The sequence below is a fragment of the Orycteropus afer genome, unplaced genomic scaffold, assembly GCF_000298275.1.
Source record: "Orycteropus afer afer isolate SDZICR_OR568_19922 unplaced genomic scaffold, OryAfe1.0 scaffold00181, whole genome shotgun sequence".
Lineage (NCBI taxonomy): Eukaryota > Metazoa > Chordata > Mammalia > Tubulidentata > Orycteropodidae > Orycteropus > Orycteropus afer.
In genome coordinates, this window is record NW_006921768.1 from 6,320,458 (window position 1) to 6,344,492 (window position 24,035).

Consider the following 24,035-nt stretch of genomic DNA (forward strand, 5'->3'; position numbering starts at 1 on the left):
TTTTTTTTTTTTTTTAAATAAAAATGTTATTTTGGTTGACATATAGTAGATTTATCATTAGTATTTCAAAATGCATTAACATATAAAATTTTTATCAATTTTAATTTCTAACATGGTAAATATTGATAGGTATTACTCAGATACACAAAAGCTCCTTGCAACCAAAAATTTGAGGATCCCAGTTCCAAGTCTTCCTAAATTTATAGCTCTAAATTAAATTTCTACTATGAGCAACAATTTATATACACATGTCCAATAGGCAACTCAAAGTAAACAATCCAAAAAAGAATATTTGATTCTATCCCAAACTTCCAAATTTTCTCTTTCCTCATTTTTTCCCATTTCAGTAATGGCACCACAGTTCACTCTGTTGCTCATCTTGCAACCATAGAGAATTATCATGGATTAATTTCTTCTATAGCCTCTCACACTCAATCCATTAGCAAGTTCCACTGACATGACCTTTAAAATATATTCCAAATCACACCACTTCTGATCACCTTCATAACTATTACCCCATTCCAAGTCATTGCATTTTCTCTTGGCATCTTGGAAAATTTAAATACATATATATATACACACACACACACACATACATACACACACTAATTAAAGTTTCCCAAGGGTAACTATGGAAAAGTACAACTGTCTACTCTATCATAATCATCACCATCATGTAAATACTGGAAGAATCCAAATAATATACATAATATAGTGTTATTAGTTTTCTTTTTTTTAATATAGTGATTCAATAATTACAGTGATTCAATTTTCTCTAATCAAATCCTACAGATCTTCAGTCAAAAGTGTAGGTGGTATTAAATATTTCATGTAGAACTTTTCATAAAAGAAGCTAAACACAGAACTTTAAATTTTTTAAATGTTAGCATGGTTTTCCAAATAAATATTTGAACATTTTATATGACTCAGAGATTTCTGAATTTAGACAGTGGACTAAATTGTAAGATCTATATTTTCTGTTTACTAAATGTGTACTCAACTTACCTTATCTAGTTCATCTGAAATTGCAATACCTGGGATTAAAAAGAGATGTATAAAAAAGTTTTAGGAGCAATATTTAAAAGTCTAATAGGAAAAAATAAAATTCTGTCTGTAAAACAAGTGTATTTTCCATTCATTATTATTATTAGTGTTTCAAAATAACGTGGAACATCCTTTCTACCCATTGAAACAAATTAGGAATTTAAGTAAACAAGGACATCCTTGAAATTCCCAAATACTTCAGTGATGCAAAGGAAAGACAGGTACCACACAGCCTGCAGGTTGTGAAAGGTAGAGCAAACTTGAAAGGCAACTGTAGAGATGGCACGCAATGGGTTGGGCTGTTAAGATGACAATCAAATACAGCTTAGCCTATTAGGATTTGGCTTCTTCTTGACAGTTTATTTAGATTCCCAGAACGATATAATACAGTGAAACCTGTGAGAGTCAGAAGTCAGGAGATTATCTCATTCTTCCAGGTCTTTCAAGTTTTCTGCCTTTGACTGGATGAAGCCTTAAACTTTCCTATCACTTGTTTTAGAGGAAAATAGTTTAATTTTCCTTCTCTGATAGGTTTTACCTTACAAACGTTCTGGCTTTTGCAGGCTAACTGTATTAGCACAAAAGGGTGGTTGGAGATCATTTTTCAAAATTATGTTTTTATAGATGAGGAAACGGACTAGAGAGTTTAAATTATTTGTTCCACAAATTAGCTGCTATCAAAAGCTTCTAGAGCCAATGGATAAAGTACTCTTCTTCACACGTTCCCCTTCTCACCATCCACTTATTTCTCACTATACATCAATCTGATTTTTGCCTTTATCAACCCTCCAAAATTGTTCTAAGTCAGTAATGTAAATATTTCTCAGTCCTTATTTTCATTTTTTTCCCTGTGACAATTAGCTCTGTTAACACCATTCTCTTTCTGAAAATGCTATCCGCTCTTTTTCTATTCTCCTTCCTTGTCTCCATTTCAGTAATCGCTCTCTCTCTCTCTTTAAATTTTCTCCTTTCATCCTTTCCTTTCAGGGTTCTTTGCTTTTCTTTTCTTCTCACTTGATATGCCTCCTTTAGTAATCTAACTCATACCACCGATGGTATACATGATCACCAAGTTGACAACAACAACAACATATACTTATCTATCTATCTATATATAACTTTATATGTTATATATAGTTTTATATATATATACACTCTTTATGTTGTTGTTGTTGTTGTTATGTGCTGTCGACTTGGACCCAACTCATAGCGACCCCTCCTTGGGTTTCTGAGGCAGTATCACTATGGAAGTAGATTGCCCAACCTTCCTTCTGAGGAGTGGCTGGTGGGTTTGAACCACCAGCCTTCTGGTTAGCAGTCAAGTGCCTTAGGCACTATGCTACCAAAGCTCCCATAACTCTTTATATATTATATATATTTACACATATATTGATATCTCTATAATTCTTTATATGTGATCACCAGCAAATCTTTAGCACCAGCCTCAACCTTCTTCCTGAGCTAGTTGCTGAATTCCCACAGGCATTTCACTGTCAACATGTCAGACTAAAGATGTCTTCCTCCTCCTCCTCACTCTCATTTCTTTTTCTGAAAAATGGCGTGTGTAGGCCTTAACATGGGCTCTGTGGCTGGGCATGTAAGCAGATGTGGCCAGCCCTCAGGTTTATGACAAAGAACAAAAGGGACCTGATGTCAAAATCCAAGTGAAGTATGACCAAGAGGCAACAATGTATCTAAAGTTTGAAGTCCAAAGGAACACAGAGAAATAATAAGAGTTGAGACCAAAGTTCAACAGACTATAAAAAGCATAAAAGAATAATTTGACTTGCAAAACAACCTGTCTCAAGAAAGTAGTAGCAAAGAAAGTGTCTATTACATTAAGCTTCCCTCAGCTACTCAGGTACATATTTTCTTAATATTTATGTATTTTGATAACTTTGAGTAGGAAATTATCTAAATAAATCTCCATTCTATTGTATGTAACTCTTTCACCTTGCTGTTATCAATGTCAACTTGTCTAGGGTATTTCTCTCTCTCTCTCTTTTTTTTTTAATTAAAGCTTCAATAGATTAAAAGCAGTTGAAAGAACTTTAATGAAGTGCTTCTCTCAGGAGCATAAAGCTCTAATTGGGAACCACTTACATTTTGCAGCCAGGATATTTCTCCTAGAATCTAAGAAGAAGTTTGATAGTTATTTTCTGAGAGGAGATTAACCACTTTTAGGCAATTCATTAAACCTTAAAAGTCATCTTTAAACTCAGCATAATGTTTTCAAGGCTCATCCATGTTGTAACATAGATCAAATTCCATTTTATGGCAGTAAATGTCTATACCACATTTTGTTTAGTTATTCATTGTTGATGAGCATTTAGATTGTTTCCATCTTTCTGTTATTGTAAAAACTGCCACAAGGAACACCAGTGCACATATTTGTGTTCCTGCTTTCAATTCTTTTGAGTATATATCTAGAAATGGAATTGCTGAATTTTATGGTAATCTTATGTTTAACTTTTTGAAGAACGCTAATCTGTTTTCCACAGTGGAAAGAACCAAAACCAAACCCACTGCCGTCAAGTCAATTCCAACTCATAGTGACTGACCCCCACTGGGTTTCCAAGGTGGTAAATCTTTATGGAAGTAGATTGCTTCCAGTCTTGCTTCGGTGGAGTAGCTGGTGGGTTTGAACCACCAACCTTCTGGTTAGCAGTCAGATGCCTTAGGCACTGTGGTATGAGAGCTCCTTCCATAGTGGCAGTATTATTTAAATATTCCACCAGCAATGGACAAGGGTTTCTATTTCTCCATATCCTTGCCAATACCTGTTGTTTTCCATTTGTTGTTTGTTTGTTAAATCACTGTCCCTTTAGTGGATGTGAAGTAATATCTTACTGTGGTTTTGATTTGTGTTTCTGTATGAAATTGAGCATTTTTTCCTTGTACTTATTTGCCATTTGAATATCCTCTTTGGTGAAATGTTTATTCAAGTCCCTTGTCCTTTTTTTAATTGAGTTGTCTTTTTGTTGTTGGTTGATTGATTGCTTGAATCCAAACCTGGATTCTATATTTATCACATCAATGACAAGTTGTTAATTTTGCAGACTATTAGTTTCTTTGGCCAGACCATGTCACTCAACTCTGAATTTCTAGTGTCCACCACAGCTCCTGGCATTTCATAGGTACTTAACAAATGTTTGGGGAATAAATGCATGGGCCTATTTAGAGTTTGAATTTTGAGTTTCTTATTCAGTGAGAGTTTTCTCTTCTTTGCAGATATGTTAAGTGTTCTTCTATGTTTTCATCCCAAACCAAAAATATTTTGGCAAAGAAAGTTATGTAAGACCTAAGACACCATCTTTCATAAAATTTAATTAAAATAGTAATAGATTCTCTTATCATTTAATTCATACTGCTTGACCATGGTTGACCAGGGAATTACATGATTTGCTAATATTTAACTTAAATGTCTGAATTTTGACCACAAGAATTTCAGGAAGCTTTATTTAATGCTTAGTTGAAAACATGACCTATGACATCCAGGGTATTGCTGATATTCAAAAGTAATAACTAATAATAGGAAATGAGGTCAGTATATCATAACTAGACCTTTCATGATTTGCTGTTTCCTTGGGCAAATCCTTAATCTCACAGTATTACAATGGCCCAGCTGTGAACTGTGGATAAAATTTGTTGTTGTTATGTGCCATTGAGTCAGATCCGACTCATAGCAACCCCTCCTTGGATTTCCAAGGCATTATCATTACGGAAGTAGATTGTCTAACTTTCCTTCCGAGGAGTGGCTGGTGGGTTTGAACCACCAGCCTTCTGGTTAGCAGTTAAGTGCCTTAGGCACTACTCTACCAGAGCTCCTGTGGATAAAATAGTGCTATATTATTGGGTTGCTGTGTAGGTAACATAACATAATCCACATAAGGCATTTACCACAGTGACTGGCACATAGCATATGCTTAACAAACGTGACCTACTCTTATTACTTCTTTTATATGGTCAGTTATAAACCTACTCAGTTGGATGACTATCCAATAAATTGTGCATTCATCCAGCTAAGTCTGTTTTGAATTTTTAAATTTGTTTAGCCTGTTAGTATTCTGTAGCCAAAAACCGTGATTGGCTCCATTTTTATCATATCAATCTTTTTGTTTACTTATTTGTTTTCTTTGCCTGGAAGAGACAAAGACCTTAGTGTATTCTTTGTTTAAGCTGATGAAACAGGGCTAGGAAGACAACAAGGTTGTGATGGCTAACAGTTGTTGTTGTTGTTTTTGTTGTTATGTGCCGTTGAGTCTCACCCAACTCATAGCGACCCCTCCTTGGGTTTCCAAGGCAGTATCACTATGGAAGTAGAATGCCCCATCTTCCTTCTGAGGAGTGGCTGGTGGGTTTGAACTGCCAGCCTTCTGGTTAGCAGTCAAGTGCCTTAGGCACTGTGCTGATGGCTAACAGAGGACCTTCTAAATACAGATCAGGCATATGAAAAGAAAGTATGTTGGCTAAATCATTTTTGCCTCAGTGAATTGTGAAAAATAAATATAAAGAGGAATTTTCCATTTGTGAACAAGAGCATTTAAACATGGCAAAATATCCAGCAGTTTTAAAGTACTTGTATAAATTAATAAAATCTAAAATTTGAAAAAAAAAGTCATCATACTTTAATCTAGTCAAGATTTTTAAAGCTTACAGAAACTGAGAAGTAGTAGTGAACAGAAAAATATTCAAGAGAAAATGTAGTGGGTGTTATGATATCTTGTAATAAAAGAAGGCCCAGGATTAGAAGGTGGGACTCCTGATGTGTATTGGAGCACATGGTCTTCCTTTGACACAAGGTGAGATCTTAAAGGAAATGTTATCTGAGAAGAGCAGACAAAGAAGCTAGACTATTTGGTGAGAGGTCCATATGTAGCAACATATTGCCTGGAAAAAATGGGAGAAATAAGTTTTTCTAAAAACTGAGCATCACTGCTAGCTAAAGAGACAACGGCTCCCTCAGGCCTACCAGAGGTGAATTTCCTGACTCTGCTAAAGTACTATAAACCATTCTACATGGCTTCCATATGTGTCCTTCAATTTATAGGCATTTCCATTTATCCCAATCTCCAAGAGGCTTAATGGCTTCTCTATATTGCTAACTCAATCATTTTCCAAAATTGCCAATTCATACATACACTTGAATACTAGTTGCAGGGTAAAGCTGCCCACTCCACTTGGATGTCCCAATAGTATCTGAAACTGAAGTTTGAAATGTAACATTTCTTTCCCATCAAATAGTCCCATCTTTTTCATTCCTATCTAAGGTATAGGTACTACTGCCCAGTAACCTTGATTATAAAGAAACAAACAAATAAAACAAACATCCTTATCTTTATTATCACCCTTCCTTCATATCAATAAATAATTCCTAGTCATACTGGTAGCATAGTGGCTAAGACACTTGCCTGCTAACCAGACGGCTGGCGGTTCAAACCCACCAGCCACTCCTCGGAAGGAAGGTTGGGCAATCCTACTTCCGTAGTGATACTGCCTCGGAAACCCAAGGAGGGGTCGCTATGAGTCGGGGCCGACTCGACGGCACTTAACAACAACAACAACAAGTCATACAATCTTCAAAATTTTCTTAAACCTGTTCCCTCTTCCCATCCCTATTGCCACTCCTTTATTCTGGGCATCATCATCTCTGTCCTTGCCACTGGGCATGACCACATCAACTCTATCCTCCATGCCAGAGTGATTTTTCAATAATGTAAACTCAATCAGGATTGTGACTTGTTTACAAGATTCCTTTAACATAAAGCCCTTACCCTATGACTTCAACAGCTGCCTAGATGTCCATCTTTATTGCCTTTATTACCTGCTTCAGATTTTATGCACTAATAATGCAAATTTTCCACTTTCTTTAAATTATCTTTTTATATACATGCTTTTCTCTCTGCCAGGCATATACCTCTCCATGACCAATTTTCACTCTCCCTTGGTCTTATTTTACATTTTATTAAAAAAATGTTGTAAAATAGATGTAACAAAACATTTTCCATTTCAACTGTTTTTACATGTACAATTCAGTGATATTAATTGTGTCTACAATGTTCAGTCATCACCACTTCCTATTTCCAAATTTTGTCATCACCCTTAACAGAAACTCAATACCCATTAGGCACTACATCCACATATCCCAATCCCATCCATGTTGTTGTGTGCCATAGAGTCAACTCTGACTCATAGTGATGCTATATGACAGGGTAGAACTGTCCCTATAGGGTTTCATAGGCTCTAATCTTTAGGGGAGAAGGTCTTTTCTTCTGTGAAGCTACTGGTGGATTCAAACCGCTGACTTTTCAGTTAGCAGCCAAGCACTTAATCATTGCACCACTAGAGCTCCTCACTCACCCCTAGCAGCTACTTCGTCTTGTATTCTCCATTAGGGTTTCGGTAACTCTTTTAAAGCATTTCTGAGAAATCATGCTTTTCACTTCTCTCTCCCTTACTAAAGGGTAAACTTAAGGTATGGGCCCATGTGTTACTCTTTTTTTTGTTTTTATTCTCACATAAATTTTTAAAGACTAGATAAATGAAAGTAGGAATGAATGAAGAAACAATTGCTACATCATCTGGTTCTATTTTATTTAATAGATCATTATTCTCTAATTCCTCAGGCTGTTTGTCAAGGACGATTTTTAGATATGCTCATGAGTGACTAACTAAAAAATGCAATTGTTATTTTTTTTCTTGGCTGAGCCCAGATTGCTATTATCAGTCATAGGGCATAAATAGCTGTTGTCTGTTCTTTCGACAGCTGAGAATATTTTTCCTTGGAATAGCTCCAGCCAATGTATTCACATGAACCACAATCTGTAGATAAAGTGTCTGGATGGAGTAAAGATATTAATTCGACTGCTGGCTTGCTTCAGAGTAAGCAGCCAGAAGTGGCAAAAGCATTAGGCTCAGAAAACACTGGAAGCCTCACTGTCCTGGGGTCAGCACCTATCAAACAATGGGCATTGATGATCAAATGAATACAAGAGGGAACTGCTTATCTTTACCTTTGGCTTGTTTTTAACCATAACTCCTTTGATATATATACCACAAAGTTAAATATTTTACCAAAGAGATCAAATCTATAAAGACCAAAATCCATGTAATCTCATATCAAAGGCCCAAACTTAGAGAAGCAGAAGGTAGGTTGGCAGTGAAGAGTTAGGGAGGGGTCCCAGAGAAGATGAGTTAGGAAGAAATGGACCTGGAAAGGGGCACTCATTCACCAACCCATGACCAAGCCATATGCTAACTGCTGTACTGAATGCTAGGACTCTAGCAGCAGAGTGGGCTGGCTCTCAGAGATGTAAAGTTCAGAGAAGAAATAAAGTAAAACAAATAATAGCAGAGCAATGCAGCAAATTCAGTGAGAAGTGTATTCAGAGGAAAGTATACCAAACCAAAACCAAACTCACTGCTGTCAAGTCAGATCTGATTCTTAGTGACCCCTCCTTGGGTGTCAGAGGCGGTATTACTATGGAAGTAGATTGCCCAATCTTCTTTGGAAGAAAGATTGGGCAATCTACTTCTATAGAGGAAAGTATAGAAGGACAAAAAGAGGGATTCCAAGCTTAGAATAGAGGAGGGCAGCAACTGAGATATCATCTTGGAGGCAGTTGTATTTGAGCTGAGTCTAAGGAGAGAAGTACGATTTAGCTCGGTGAATGCAGTAGTGGAGGGAGGTGGATAAAAGTTAGAAAGGAAGTATGATATTTTCATAATTTCAAGTATCCCTGTTTATCAAGTATAAAGGGAAAATATTAACTCTACAGTAGAGAAACCTGGCAGACATCAACTTAACCAAACAATTAAGATTAATATCACCCATAATCAGATGATAGGCCAAGATATGATGCACTGAGAAGGACCCCGCCCTCAGGCTCTTCAATCACAGACACTTTTACGAGATTCCTGAGTGGTATAAACAGTTAACATACGTGGGTGCTAGCCAAAAGATTAGAGGTCCTAGTCTACCCACAAGTGCCTCAAAAGGGAAGGCCTAACAGTCCATTTTCTGAAAAATAAGCCATTGACAACCTTGTGGACCACAGTTTGACTTACACACATGGAGTTGCCATGATTTGGTATACACTTAACAGCAAGTGGTATCCCAAACCCATTGCTGTAGAGCTGATTCTGACTCAGTGACTCTATAGGACAGAACAGAACTGTCCTATAGGCTTCCAAGGCTATAATCTTCACTGAAGCAGACTGTCACATATTTCTCCTGCAGAGCAGCTGGTAAGTTTGAACTTCCAACCTTTTGGTTAGCAGGTGAGCACTCAACCACTGTGCCACTGGGTCTCCTTGCAACTGGTATAAGAGATGCATTATTTTGAGATGAGAGGGCCTTGTATCTTCAAAGTTTCATATTCTAAAACAATTATTCTTACAAATTGAATATCAAGTGGAGGTAAACACTTGAAGGAATGGGCGTAAGTCCAGGCTTCCAAGAGGAGAGAAGAAATGCTTGAAGAAAATTCAATAATGATGCAAAGGGAGGTAGCCAGGCACCAAAAAGACACTCCACCTACAACCTCACTACCATATGGCACTGCAAGTCACTTTCAGTCAATCTAACATGTTTACTTTTACAAAAGAATAATGTCCCGAAAAGGAGCCTGGTGGTGCTATGGATCAAGTGTCCAACTGCTAAGTGAAAAGTCAGCAGTTCAAACCTACTAACCACTCCATGGAAAAAAAGATATGTCTGCTTTTATAAAGATTACAGCCTTGGAAAGTCTTTGGGGCAGTTCTACTCTATCCTATAGCGTCACTATGAGTTGGAATCAACTTGATGGCAATGAGTTTAATATCAAGAAAAGTGCCACAGTTCATGACTGACTCTACAACATTATATTGAAAGGTTTATAAAAAGCCAGAAAAAGAACACTATACTCATAATTGAACAGCTGAGGTCACAGAGATCTTACTGAAACAAAAATCATTCCCCAAAACTGTAGAATAATATAGGTATGTACTGCTTAACATCCACAAGGCTTTCTGTGAAGTAAGATTTTACATGATTTACTTTGTGTGAAAACTTTGCCTCTGCTGCTCTGTTGTTACCATTCCTACATGGCTACTGCTCCTACATGGCTACTGTTCCTGCATGGGTGCCATTCCTGCATGGCAGTCATTCCTGGACAATTGCCACCCCATCTCCCAAAGCCACTCCCAGCTCTTACTTACCCACCACAGTGTGCACTTGCCCTCCAGCTGGCTGCCTCCTGGCCTACCTGCCACTTCCTCCAAGTCTGCATTCCTCACCATACCTAATGGGCTTTAAACTTTTCCAGCTCTGCTCACTACTCCTCCCTCAACTCTTTTTCCTGCTAAGGCACTTGACTGCTAACCAGAAGGTTGGCAGTTCAAACCCACCAGCCACTCCACAGAAGACTAGGCAACCTACTTCCATAATGATTTACCACCTCAGAAATCCAAAGAGGGTCACTATGAGTCAGAATCAACTCAATGGCAGTGAATTTGGTTTCAGGTTCCTTTGGTGCAACGCCTAAGGTATTTGACTGCTAACCAGAAGTTTGATGGTTCAAACCCATGAAGATTTACTGCCTCAGAAACCCAATGGGGGTTATTATGAGTCAGAATCAACTTGATGGCAGTGGGTTTGGTTTATGCTCTCCTACCATCATTGCAGCCCAGATCACTTGGTGGCCACCACTACAGAGAAAACCAGGTATCACACACAGGGCAAAGTGCGACATGGTCTCGGTGCTCTGACAGCTTCTGAGTGGTTCTGCCTGATGCTATCACAGTGGAGGTAGATGGACACCAAGATCACCTCCTCCTACCACCCTAGGGCTAGGGTGGACACAGGACCTGGAGAGCTAGTGATAGATCAGATCTTTTTACTTAGCAAAGTACATCCACTATGTCCTGTTCTCTGACTGGGATTTTTGAACTCTATTATAACCTTTGAGAGCACAGACATATATGTGGTCAGATGCTACCCAAATGGATGTTAAGTGAACAGACATTAAGTGAACCAACATTAAGCAATGTACACTTGTATAGTAGCACAAAGAACTAAGTATGGTTTTTTGTATCTGGTTCCTGGAAATAGCCTGAGCAATTAAAAGTACCATTTATCTCTCTAAAATATCCATGCCGACCTTAAAAAAATTAGCTGGGAGTCTGCAACTCATCTCCTTTGCAACAGGCCTCAGGAAGGGAAGGGGCATGAGAAGGTCTCTACTGCCCCCCTTTCCCAGTGAGCCCTGAGGCATGGCCATGCAGCCTTCCATGTGGGCTTTGGAGTATAAAAATAGTCCATTGGGGCACTTTGTGGTGTCCTCAGCCATGGTGCTAGTGAGACATATGTAGATGTCTCTTTGAAGACTAAGGCATGCCTAACTCAGGTTTGGCAATCTACTTCCGTAGTGATATTATCTCAGAAACCCAAGGAGGGCTAGCTATGAGTCGGGTCCAACTTGATGGCAAACAACAACAACCAACTATGGTGTTTTCAATAGCCTTATATGCATGTGAAAGCTGGACAATGAATAAGGAAGACTGAAGAAGAGTTGATGCTTTTGAGTTGTGGTATTGGTGAAAAATGCTGAAAGTACCATGGACTGCCAGAAAAATGAACAAATCTGTCTTGGAAGAAGTGCAGCCAGAATGTGCCTTGGAAGCAAGAATGGACAGACTTCATCTCATGTACTTTGGTCACATCAGCAGGGACCATTCCCTGGGGAAGGATATGATGCTTGTTAAAGTGGAAGGTCAAAAAAAAAAGGGAAGACCCTTAACAAGATGGATTGACACAGTGGCTACAATAATGGGCTGAGGGATAAGCAAGTATTGTGAGGATGGCACAGGACTGGGAAATGTTTTGTTCTGTTGTACACAGAGTCACTATGAGTTGGAGCCAACTTGACAGCACCTAACAACAACAACAAGTGGACCTACCTGGCCGGGCAGGGAGTGGTTGGGAGTGGCAGCAGGTTAAGTTCCTATTGTGTTCCTCAGCCATGATTCCACGTGGAGGGCTGGTGTGGAAGAATATATATTCATTGGGGCAGTTTCCAGAAGCTGGGGGTGGGGAGTGCGGGGGTACTGACATGCCATTTAACTGTCCCATTTAAGTCTCCCACCTACAACGCAAAATGGAGTGTGTGTGAAAGTTGTCATCACAGAGACAGCTTTTGAGGCAGGGGAAGCTGCTCAGCTGTTGTATACTGTCCACTTCTACTGTAAGTAATAAAAATCTACTTTTCATATGCTAATATGTGTTCAGGAGCTCTGGTAGCATAGTGACTAAGACATTCAACTGCTAACCAGAAGCCTGGCGGTTCAAACCCACCTGCCATTCCTCAGAAGGAAGGTTGGGCAATCTACTTCTATAGTGATACTACCTCGGAAACCCAAGGAGGGGTCACTATGAGTCGGATCTGACTCGAAGTCAATGGGTTTTTTTTTAAAACTGTTAGAAAATAAATTTCTGTTTGTTAAAGCCATCTACTTGTGGCATTTCTGTTAAAAGCAGCACTAGAGAACACAGACTAGTAAAGCTGCTGTTGTTGTTATTGTTATGTGCCGTCGAGTACGACCTGACTCATAGGACCTCTCCTTGGGTTTCCAAGGCAGTATTACTATGGAAGTAGATTGCCCCATCTTCCTTCCGAGGAGTGGCTGGTGGGTTTGAACCGCCAGCCTTCTGGTTAGTAGTCAAGTGCCTTAGCCACTATGCTACCAGAGCTCCCAGTAAAGCTGCATTTCAACTAATTTACACTAACAGTCTCAGGCAGTGTGGTAACTTGGTAGTAAACATGTTGAACCTAAGACAAGGAGTCAATATTACAATTCATATAGCAAAATCATAGGCGCTCTGGTAGCATAGTGGCTAAGGCACTTGACTGCAAACCCACCAGCCACTCCTTGGGAGGAAGATGGGCCAATCTACTTCCATAGTGATACTGCCTTGGAAACCTAAGGAGGGGTCACTATGAGTTGGGTCCGACTCGATGGCACATAACAACAACATAGCAAAATCATAGAAACTCAAGTCATTCTAAGGAAGTAGCCTTTTATTCAGAAAGAGACTCAGAAACATTCCACAGAGAAAAGAGTAATCTTTTCCTACATGACCAACTATCTTTTCTCCCACATAAACCCCACTACCATCCCCATAAAATTAAAGTCCTTTAAAAATCATGTGAAGCCAAAGGCAACCAACCCTCCATCATATTTGTAAAAGCTGAATGTTATGCCTTATTCCAGCAAGCTGCTGACTCATCTAGCGGCTTATTTGACTCTGCCATTATCCCAGGACCAATGTCCCATATCTGATCTCTCCTATGTCCTGACTATGGACAATCAAGAACTAGTAGAGGCAACAGATAAGCCCATTAACTACAATGACACAAAACTATGGATGTTTCAAAGAAGAATGCAGAAGATGGTGGAGACCATGTTGCAGAGGCTGGAATCAAGTATCTCTGGGGTTCTATAGTTCCTCCTACTCTGTGTAACCAGTCTTCTTATAGATTCTATGTGATATGCACAGTCAATCCTCATTTTCAATCTCACACTTTAAACTCCTCAGACTCTCATAGAATTGTAAGAAGAATGTTGGAAATGGGTTACTGGCAATAATAATGAATCTGTCTGCTTTTAGTATTGGTTAGAAATTTTAATTATGATCAAGTAAATTAACTTACTTCGAGAGAGATTCTCAAGGGCTTTTCCCAGCTTCTTGCTCTCTTGAAGGATGTGGTTCAATTCATCAAAATCACGGCTGTCTGGTTTAGTCCGCCAGTTCCATTTAGGATGCTCTACTGATGTTGGCATTACATAAAAAAAAAAAAAAAAAAAAAGGTTATTTCATAAGCATGCTAAAGATATAAATTTAATATAAATTTAACATTCATTACTCTGGTAGCATAGTACCTAAGGCACTTGACTCCTAACCAGAAGTCTGGAGGTTCAAACCTACCAGCCACTCCTTGGAAGGAAGGTTGGACAATCTACTTCCATAGTGATACCACCTCAGAAACCCAAGGAGGGGTTGCTATGAGTTGGATCTGACTCAATGGGCACACAACAACAACAACATTATGCAAAAGACCACATCAAATCAATGAACAGAATAAATACATTTCTCTTGAAGATGGTTTTTCTTGTGAGCAAACAAAGAGGAGTTATAAAGTTCAGTAAAACAAAGCATTTTTTTACTGAGTCAAAGGGCAGTGTGACAGCGTTCATGGAAATAAGATAATTCAGGTATTGACTCGAAATTTCTATAAAAGGATATCATGCTTGGTAAAGTGGAGGGTCAGCAAAAACGGGGAAGTCCCTCAACAAGACGGATTGACACAGTGGCTAAAACAATGGGCTCAGGTATAGCAAGGACTGTGAGGCTGGTGCAGGACCAAGGCAGTGTTTTGTTCTGTTGTACACAGGGTCACTCGGAGTTGGAGCCAACTCGATGATACTTAACAACAACAACAACATAATTTAGGGGGAAAACACAAAGGCAAAATACGTATTGTATTATGTTAACAAAACAAAAGAAAACAAAAAACACCTACTGCTATCAAGTCAATTCCAACTCATAGCTCCACTGGGTTTCCAAAGCTATAAATCTATAAGGAGCTCTGGTAGTGTAGTGCCTAAGAGAATTAGGCATTAACCAGAAGGCTGGTGGTTCAAACCCACCAGCCACTCCTCGGAAGGAAGATTGGGTGATCTACTGTAGTGATACCACCACCTCAGAAACCCAAGGAGGGGTCACTAAGAGTTAGATCTGGCTTGACAGCAGTGAGTTTTTTTTTTTTTTTTTTAAATCTTTACAGAAGTAGATTGCCTCATCTTCCTTCCACAGAGCAGCTGATGGGTTTAAACTACTGACTTTCTGGTTAGCAGCCAAATATTTTGCCCACTACACCCTTAAGTTAACCAATGTAAAAAACAATAATTTCTTCACCAGCAATTAGAAAATATTTTAAAGACATTTTTGCTATGTCTTCTGAAAACACAGAAGAATGAATACATGTATATACCTTCACTTACCCTACATTCTCACTAAAATTACATTACAGTAAAGGGATTTTTTTTCCACAAAAAATTAGGTGAAAACATTATGAGAGAAGGAATAGCAACATTTTTGGGGGAGATTAAAAATGAATTGATGAGGGGTAAATGGATTTAACAAGATTGAGAAAACTGAAATCTAAATCTGGGAAGAGAGGAATAGCAAAAAATAGTAGACATTTTACCCTATTTCAACAGTACAGCAACAGTCCAGGAGGAACAATGTCAAAGTAATAGAAGTATAAGAACTTACTTGGTTTCTTTATTTGTTGAGCCTTCACTGTGGACGCAGGACCACAGCTTATAAAGCAGGCCTGCCACATGTAGGTGAAGAACTTATTTTTTATATTAAAAGGGTCCACTGAATGAATGTTCACCATAATTCAAGGTATCACAACATTTTTAAATAGTGAAGATAAAGAAAATATCTTAAAAGCTTCCAAGGACAAATACATAAAATAAAATTACCAGACTACTTATTAGCAATATTTGGTTTTAGAAAACAGGGAAGTAATTGCTCCAAAATTTCAACTGAAGGTTATTTCTAACTTTGAATTTTATGTTCAAGAAAAGAACCAATAAAGATACTTGGAAGGACTCAACAATTTCTCTTTCAAGTACTATTTTTCAGAAAGCTCCTAGTGGAGCTGCTTCACCAAAATGAGTGAGTAAATGGAGTAAGTGAGTGAGTAAATGGACAGATGCAGGATTCAGGAAAGAGATGATCTACCAAAAGAGAAACACAAAAGAAATCCTCTGGATGATTGTGAAGAATGATGTCAGGAGGTGGCTGAGAAAACCAAGCAACCAAGATTTAAGCAAGGACAGAGCTGCAGGAAAGGGGACTCTAAAATCTTAAAAAATGAAATGATGTATAAATGATAAAATAAAAATAGAAGTAAAGATGACTTGATGTGTTTGATCATATTTGGTGGCATAGTGCCTAAGGCACTTGACTACTAACTAGAAGGCTGGTGGTTCAAACCCACCAGCCACTCCTTGGAAGGAAAACTGGACAATCTACTTCCATAGACATACTGCCTCAGAAAACCACGGAGGGGTTGCTATGAGTCGGATCCGACTTGATGGCAGTGAGCTTATTTATTTATTTTTTTTTTTGAAAGCTCTGGGGTAGGGTTTGGGGAAGTATTTGTGATGGGTACACAGAAAACAAAGCAAACGGAAAAACAAAGCAATTACCAATTCTAGAAAAAAAAAATAAATAACAGTTGGATACCTCAGGATTTAACTTTGAAAAATGTTAATTAATGTTATTATCATAATGTTAATACAGAGTATATATTCAACTAACATTGAAATAACTGCATTACGGAGTTGGGAGCATGAAACAATGTCTGGGATGCAAAACACAAAGTATAGGAGGAGGTCAAGAGAGATGCCTCACATGCAAAATGTAAAACAGAGCTATGTAAGCACTTTGACATATTTAGATATCTAGAAAGAAATATGTACCAGAAGAAATATCTAAAACAGTTAGAAGTGATTCCCTTTTTAAGAGCAGAATGGAAGAGATAGAAGGACATTGCTACCTTCTAAAGCTACTTTAATTTTTAATCAGGTATTCTTGTTTTGATAAAAACAAAATAACATAATAATTTAAAACACATTTATATGAGAAGAATATAGGAAATATGGCCTCAGATTATTCATTGCAATATCTCTCTACAACCTTTTAAAAAAAAAAATCTGGCAATATCTATTGTGATAAAAAAAAAAAAAAAAGCACAGTCCCTGTGACCCAGCAATCTTATATCTGGAAAATTATCATGAACAAATGAAAACTTTATTTACATAAAAATACACAATTGTTTTGATTTTAGTGAGAGTGCAAAATATTTGTTTCTTTCAACAAATACTTTCTGATGACAAAAAACTTAGGAATAAAATCTAAATGTCCTTCTGTTGCGGAAGAATGCATACTGTTTAATAAACGCAATCAGCCCACACATATTGTAGATCTTAATCTGTACAAAGAAAACAATGTGAAAAAATACAAACTATTGCTAGGGAGAACCTGAGGGGTGCAAATGGTTAACACACTCAGCTACTAACTAAAAGATTAGAGGTTTGAGTCCACCCCGAGGTGCCCGGGTGGAAAGGCCTGCTGATCTACTTGGGAAGAATAAGCCATTAAAAATTCTCTGGAGCACAGATCTACTCTGACACACAAAAGGTCGCCATGAGTCAGAGTCAACTCAACAATATACTGGTTTGTTTTGTTTTGTTTATTCCCATGGAAGTAGAATTTGAGGCGAGTAAAGAGGAAGAGAAGAGACTGTTAATTTATGGCTGTATTTTTTAATTGTCCAAACAAACAAAATTACTTCCATCATTTAAAAAATCTACATATTTAAAAATTGGCCTCCTTGGAGTTTCTTTGTTCAATGGACTCTGGGATAGAGATGTCAGCTAACATCAACACACCGGTGTTCTAGTAGTGGAGAGTGAGAACAATGACTGTGATCAATGGCTTTAGAAAAGACTTCCAGGCTACTATTATTACCTCACATCCCTTAAGGATCCCTGGGGACTGAAGATGAGAGAAGTGTGGATAAGAGAGCAGATAAAATACATCGTACCAGACATTTCATTGTTGGATGTGTTTGCTAACTTTCTTTCAATAATATCTCTGTCTGCATCGTTTCATTATCTAATTTTTGCAGAAATTATTATAAATTATCAAGGTCTTGCCCTCTGTTTTAATTTACAAAAGAAGAGTACAGATTTTTTAAAAGTCAGTACCACTTCCCAACTCACTTTTCAATTTCTGTTTCTGTTGGCATTACTATTTATCATCTAAGCAGTTTAAAGGTTTCATTGACAACAGAATGAAGTCAGGAAACATTTCAGAAAAGGTGACAGTGAAGGTTTTTTAAAAAAAAGCATTAGTGAAGAATGCAAAATTTGCCAATTGTTTTCAATTGTGGTAAAATCTATAAAACATAAAATGTGTCATCTTAACCATTTTCAAGTGTCTCATCCAGAGTTATTAATCACACTTACAATGTTGTGTAACCATCTGCAGTGTAGTAAATTATCTGGTATGGCTTTTCTAGCCATAAGTCTTTGTAAACTCCGTGGTGGTGTTTGCTCTAAGCAACTGAGGAGCTCCTGATTATTAAAGTTATCCACCTGGGGTATTTCTGTTGAGAGTGGCAGAAAGCAACGTTCTGGGAAGTTCACTGTCTCCCAGGTGCTTAGAATTCTGATGTTATGATTGGCTAGTTTGGCCACTCTGCCAGACTCAAAAGGAGGCCTCCTAGAGGCAGCAGTCTCTCTGACTGCTGGCTGAGAAGAACATGCTGTTGGAAGAAATGCACTCCTCAGAGAAACACACTCTGGAGAGAAATGTGCTCCTGAGAGACATGCGCTGCTGGGAAAGAGACACAAGAGACACGCATTGATGAGAGAGACACCAAAAGACATGCACTGCTGGGAGAGAGACTGTGAGAAACTGTGGGCTGAGAGACTGTGGGCTGAGAGAGACTGAGTGTTGTTCCTGAACTTGAATTGTAGCCTGGTGCTTCCCTATTAAACCTCATAATCTGTGAGTTCTGTGTGGCCATTGCAATAAATTATTAAACCCAGCAGAAAGGTGATGAGTGCTGCAGGAGGAATGGTGGTGAAAGGGGTGGAGGGAGGCAGCATGTCTGGCTTCAAAGGAATAGGCCTTGGGCTATTGATGGTGATTCTGTCCTCCTCTTATGGGATTAGAGGAGTGTAAATGGTTAACACACTCAGCTACTAACTAAAAGATTAGAGGTTTGAGTCCACCCCGAGGTGCCTGGGTGGAAAGGCCTGCTGATCTACTTAGGAAGAATCAGCCATTAAAAATTCTCTGGAGCACAGGTCTACTCTGACATACAAAGGGTTGCCATGAGTCAGAGTCAACTCAACAATATACTGGTTTGTTTATACCCTCCCTGCCAACATACCCTCCCTGCCTCTTTGGCACCATCACCACTATTTCTTTCTAAAACTTTGTTATCAGCCCAGCAGAAACTCTATATCCATTAAGCAATATTATCTTGCATTTCTAAAATTTTAAAAATAAAAATAATAAACAAAAACAAAGTTGTTATCCAATAATTCTAATTGTGGTGAACCCATGTACGTCAGAGTAGAACTGTGCTCTATAAAGGTTTGTAATGGCTGCTCTTCTGAAAGTAGACTGCCAGGCCTTTATTCTGAGGCATCTCTGGGTGGACTTGAACCGCCAACAGTTAGAAGTCAAATGTGTTAACCGTGTGCACCAATCAGGTGACTCTACTTTTGAAATAAACCTTACATGACCATGGTAAATGATTTTGTACTGCACTGGAATTTTACTTTAGTGCTTAAGGCACTTGACTGCTAACCAGAAGGCTGGCAGTTCAAACACACCAGCCACTCCTCGGAAGAAAGATGGGGCAATCTACTTCCATAGTGATACTGCCTCGGAAACCTAAGGAGGGGTTGCTACGAGTTAGGTCCGACTCGATGGCACATAACAACAACAACAGAATTTATTCTAGATTTGTTTTGTTTATATTCAAATATCTGAAGTTTAGATTTTTAAATTAATTTAGAGTTCTTAATGCCTTCTGGATACAAGTTGTCTTCCAGATACATGTACCACAAATATTGTCTCTCATTTTTGTCTTGAATATTTACTTTGGTGATGGCACATTATTATAAAGTTTTATTTTGATATAATAACAGGTTCACATGCAGGAGAATGAAATGATGCAGAAAAATTCTGTAAACCTTTCAGCCAGTTTTCCTGCTAGTAACATCCTGTGTAAATACAATATAATATCACAATAAAAAATTGACATTGTTAAATAATGGTACTTTTTAAAGAATAGAAATCTCTAATTTTGATTAAGTCCAACATACCAATTTCCTTCATGATTTGTGGCTTCAATGTCCTTTATTGTGCCAGTGTATATTTTCCAAAGAGTGACACACTGACGTCTATCCAATACTAAAAGTTCCTATGATAATATGCTGTCAACATTCCTATGTGGATATATAAGGTCTATGATCCCTCCCCTCTTTTAATCTAGGTGGGCCTTTTTAACTGTATCAACCAAAAGAATACAGAGAAGTACTATGGTATAACTTCTGTGACTAGGTCATAAAAATAATATGCTTCTTCCTGGGTATCTTTCTTGGAACACATGCCATTGAAGCCTTAAGCCACCATATAAGAATACCATATAAGAATACCACAGAGAAAAAGAGATGTCTAAGGAGCTCCACCTATTTTATCACCCACCTGAGTCTTTGCAGACTAGGCAGGAGATATATGAGTAAAGGTGTCTTCAAGATAATGACTACCCCAGCCACCACCTACCAGCAACCTCATGGGTGAACCTGAGCCAGAACTACCCAACTGAGCTCTACCCACAGATACCATAATGTAATGAATGGTTATTGTGTTGTTAAGCCACTATGTTTTAAGTAAGTGGAACATATTTTTGTACAACTGTACAAAAATCTAAACATGTTATTGTGTGCCTAGGAAGTATGAAAGGTCTTGAAGATGCTAATAACATCCTGATGGCTATGGATGAGGTTGTCAGTGAAGGCCTAAAGGAAACAGAAAAATGGTATCTGAAGGAACATTGTGGATTGCAATATTATGAGAAATAGATAATGAAGCTAATTAATGGAATGACCTAGCTAAGGAGATTTCCCAACTGACTGTTGAAAGTGTTGTCTGACTTCTGCTCACTGTTTATAATTAGAGAGGAGAAAAATAAGCTAAAGTGAAGACTGCTAAATATATAGGAATCAAGATTTGTTTAGCTGGAAAATTATTCCTCATTCCTAGCCTATCTAAAATTTGCAATTAAGATAAGGCTTCAGAACAAAGATAAATCCAGGATCACATTTGTTGTTGGTAAGTGCCATGTAGCCAAATCTGACTGACAGTGTCTCTCTATATATAACAGAACAAAACACTGCTCCATCTTGTGCCATCATCACAATCCTTGCTATGCTTGAGCCCATCACTGCAGTCACTGTGTCAGTCCATCTCTTTGAGGGTCTTCCACATTTTTGCTGACCCTCTATCAAACATTTATCTTTCTCCTGGGAATGGTCCCTTCTAACAACATGACCAAAGTAGGTGAGACAAGGTTTGTCCATTCTCGCTTCCAAGGTACATTCCTGCTGCACTTCTTCCAGGACAGATTTGTTTATTCTTCTGGCAGTTCATGGTAGTTTTACTGTTCTTCACTAACATCACAATTCAAAGGCATTAAGTCTTCTTTGGTCTTCCTTATTCACTGCCCAGCTTTCACATGCACATGAGGCAACTGAAAATACCATGGTTTGGTTTAGGTCCACCTTAGGCTTCAAAGTGGGAAAGGAAAGATGACTAAAAAAACAGAATCAAGAGCCCAGAGGGTAGAGGCAAGTGTCACAGGAAATAATCTCCAGACAGTAAACTGAGTCTTCATCAAGATTCTATCAATATCACAACCGGATTTCAAAATTGCTATGAACCACAAAATGTGCTGTACTTCAAATTCACCCTCTTTGTCTCCAGCATTGATCCTTTTTCTCCTATGTCTATCCCACCACTGTGTGTTTAGTGACTGTGTGGAAAGTAGAAAAATAATCTTTTTTAGTTCACAGATCTTCAGGTCACGAGGAACTGCATTCAATGAAGTGTATGTTTAATATGCCTAATTTACACCTGGACCTGATAAATCTTGGTCTTGGAACTGATGCCTTAATGGGATAAAATTTGGAGGGCACAGGAGAGTGAGTGCACTGTGCATATGGGAGGGATGCCAATTGTTGAGGTCAGAGGGAAACACATTTTATATTTTATTTTCCAGTGACAACTGAACTAATATATACCCCATCCCACATGGTTTTCTTACAAAGGATCATAGGTACTCCTCCACTGAGAAGTTGGAGTCTGTATTCCTCCCGTTAAAACTGGGTGGAACTTTCTGAGTACTTCAACCAATAGAATGCAGTGAGAGTGATGCCATGTGACTTCCAAGGCTAGCTCACAAAAGGCAATACACTTCCCACCCGGATCCACTGCTCATGAGACATGTACAACTGAATCTCTGAGTCACCATGTAACAAGTCTGTCTATTCAGAAACCACTATGCTAGAGAGACAACATAGAGACAGAGAGAGGAACCAGATGAACTCACGTTATTTTGTGCACTCATGCATGGACTGCCGTGGAGTCCGATCTGACTCATAGTGCCCCCTCTTTGGGTTTCCGAGGTGGTATCATTATGGAAGCAGATTGCCCAACCTTCCTTCCGAGGAGTGGCTGGTAGGTTTGAACCGCCAGCCTTCTGGTTAGCAGTCAAATGCCTTAAGCACTATGCCACCAGAGCTCCCCAAGTTATTACAGCCATCAGCTATTCAAATCTTCCCAACCAAGGCATATGACACATGAGTGAAGATGCCTTTGACCTGACCCCAGATTGCTTGCCTAAGCCTCAAGAGAGATTCCAAGCCAGAACTGTTCAGTCAAGCTGCTTCCATATTTCTGATCTATAGTAACCATGAAAGATAAATGATTACTAAATAATGAACAAAAAGTTTTGGAGTCATTTGTCCTACAGCCATAGTTACTGGAATATTTCTCAAAATGATATGCCTTGCTAATATTGCAAAGATATACTTGCATGTTTTCTTTAATAGTTTTATTGTTTTTGTTTTTATATTTACTTATATGATAGGTTTCAAATTGGTTTTCATGTATGTTTTAAGGTAGGGATCAAGGTCCTTTTATTCCATATGAATGTCCAAATTTTTTGGAGGGATTTTTTCTTTAAAAATATGTTGTTTAATTTCAAAAGATTTTGGAGGTGCTCTAGGTCTGTATTGTATTGATTTCAAATTAAAAATGAGTTGGTCAGAAAACATACTAACTATAATTTCAGTCTTTTAAAATATATTGATAATTATTTTATGGCACAGTATATGGTCTGCCTTAGTGAGTATTTCATGTGTAATTGAGAATTATGCATATTCCAGTTTAGAGGAATATTGTATTCTATAAATGTCAATTAACTCACAATAGTTGATACTGAATTTTGGGATACTATTCTGCCTATCTGTCTATATCTCCATTTAGTGATATAAATTTTCACTGGGCTAGTATCCTTTTATCACTGTTACATGTTTTACCTTTTTGATTAAGTTTTCTTCTATCATTAGAAAATGGCTCTCTTAATCTCTGGTAATACATCATTCCATTTTGAATTTTACTTGGTCTGATATTAGTATAGGGAGTTCTGAATGGTCATACAAACTTCTTTATGCTTTTATTTCAAACTGTGTCCTTATGTTTCACTGTGTTTCTTGTAAACAACCTACAACTTGATCTTGCTTTTTCACTCAATATGGTAATCTCTGCTTTTTAATTATGATGTTTAGTCCATTTATAGTTATTGTAATTACTGATATGTTTGTAGTTAAGCCTACCATTTTGGTATTTGATTTCTATTTTTCCAATCTATTTTTTCTTTTCTGTTCCTCTTTTACTGTCTTTTATGCAAAAAATATATCAAACAGAATTCTTTTAGTATTTTAACTCATCTATTATTTATCCCTCCTGTGCTATTTTTTAAGGTACTTTGTTGGTGTAGTGGTTAAGGCATTTGGATGCTATTCAAAAGGTTGGTGGTTCAAACCCACCAGCTGCTCTGTGGAAGAAAGATTAGGCAGTCTGCTTCTGTAAAGCCTTGGAAACCCAATGGGGGGTTATTATGAGTCAGAATGGACTCCATGGCAGTGAATTTAATCTGGTTTTGTGCTATTTTTAAGCAGTATCTTAGAGACTGCAATGTTGTTGTTGTTGTTAAGTGCCGTCGAGTCGTTTCCGACTCATAGCGACCCCATGCACAGCAGAACGAAACACTGCCCGATCCCGCACCAGCCCC

General features: G+C 38.1%; 1 protein-coding gene across 1 annotated transcript in view; it reads right to left on the minus strand.

Moving 5' to 3' along the window:
* Positions 1-24,035, minus strand: part of CUNH8orf34 (chromosome unknown C8orf34 homolog) — a 514,153-nt gene that overhangs the window by 335,734 nt on the left and 154,384 nt on the right. The window contains 2 exon segments of the mRNA XM_007947356.1: positions 1,006-1,034; positions 13,734-13,850. Coding sequence (XP_007945547.1) covers positions 1,006-1,034; positions 13,734-13,850 — 146 coding nt within the window.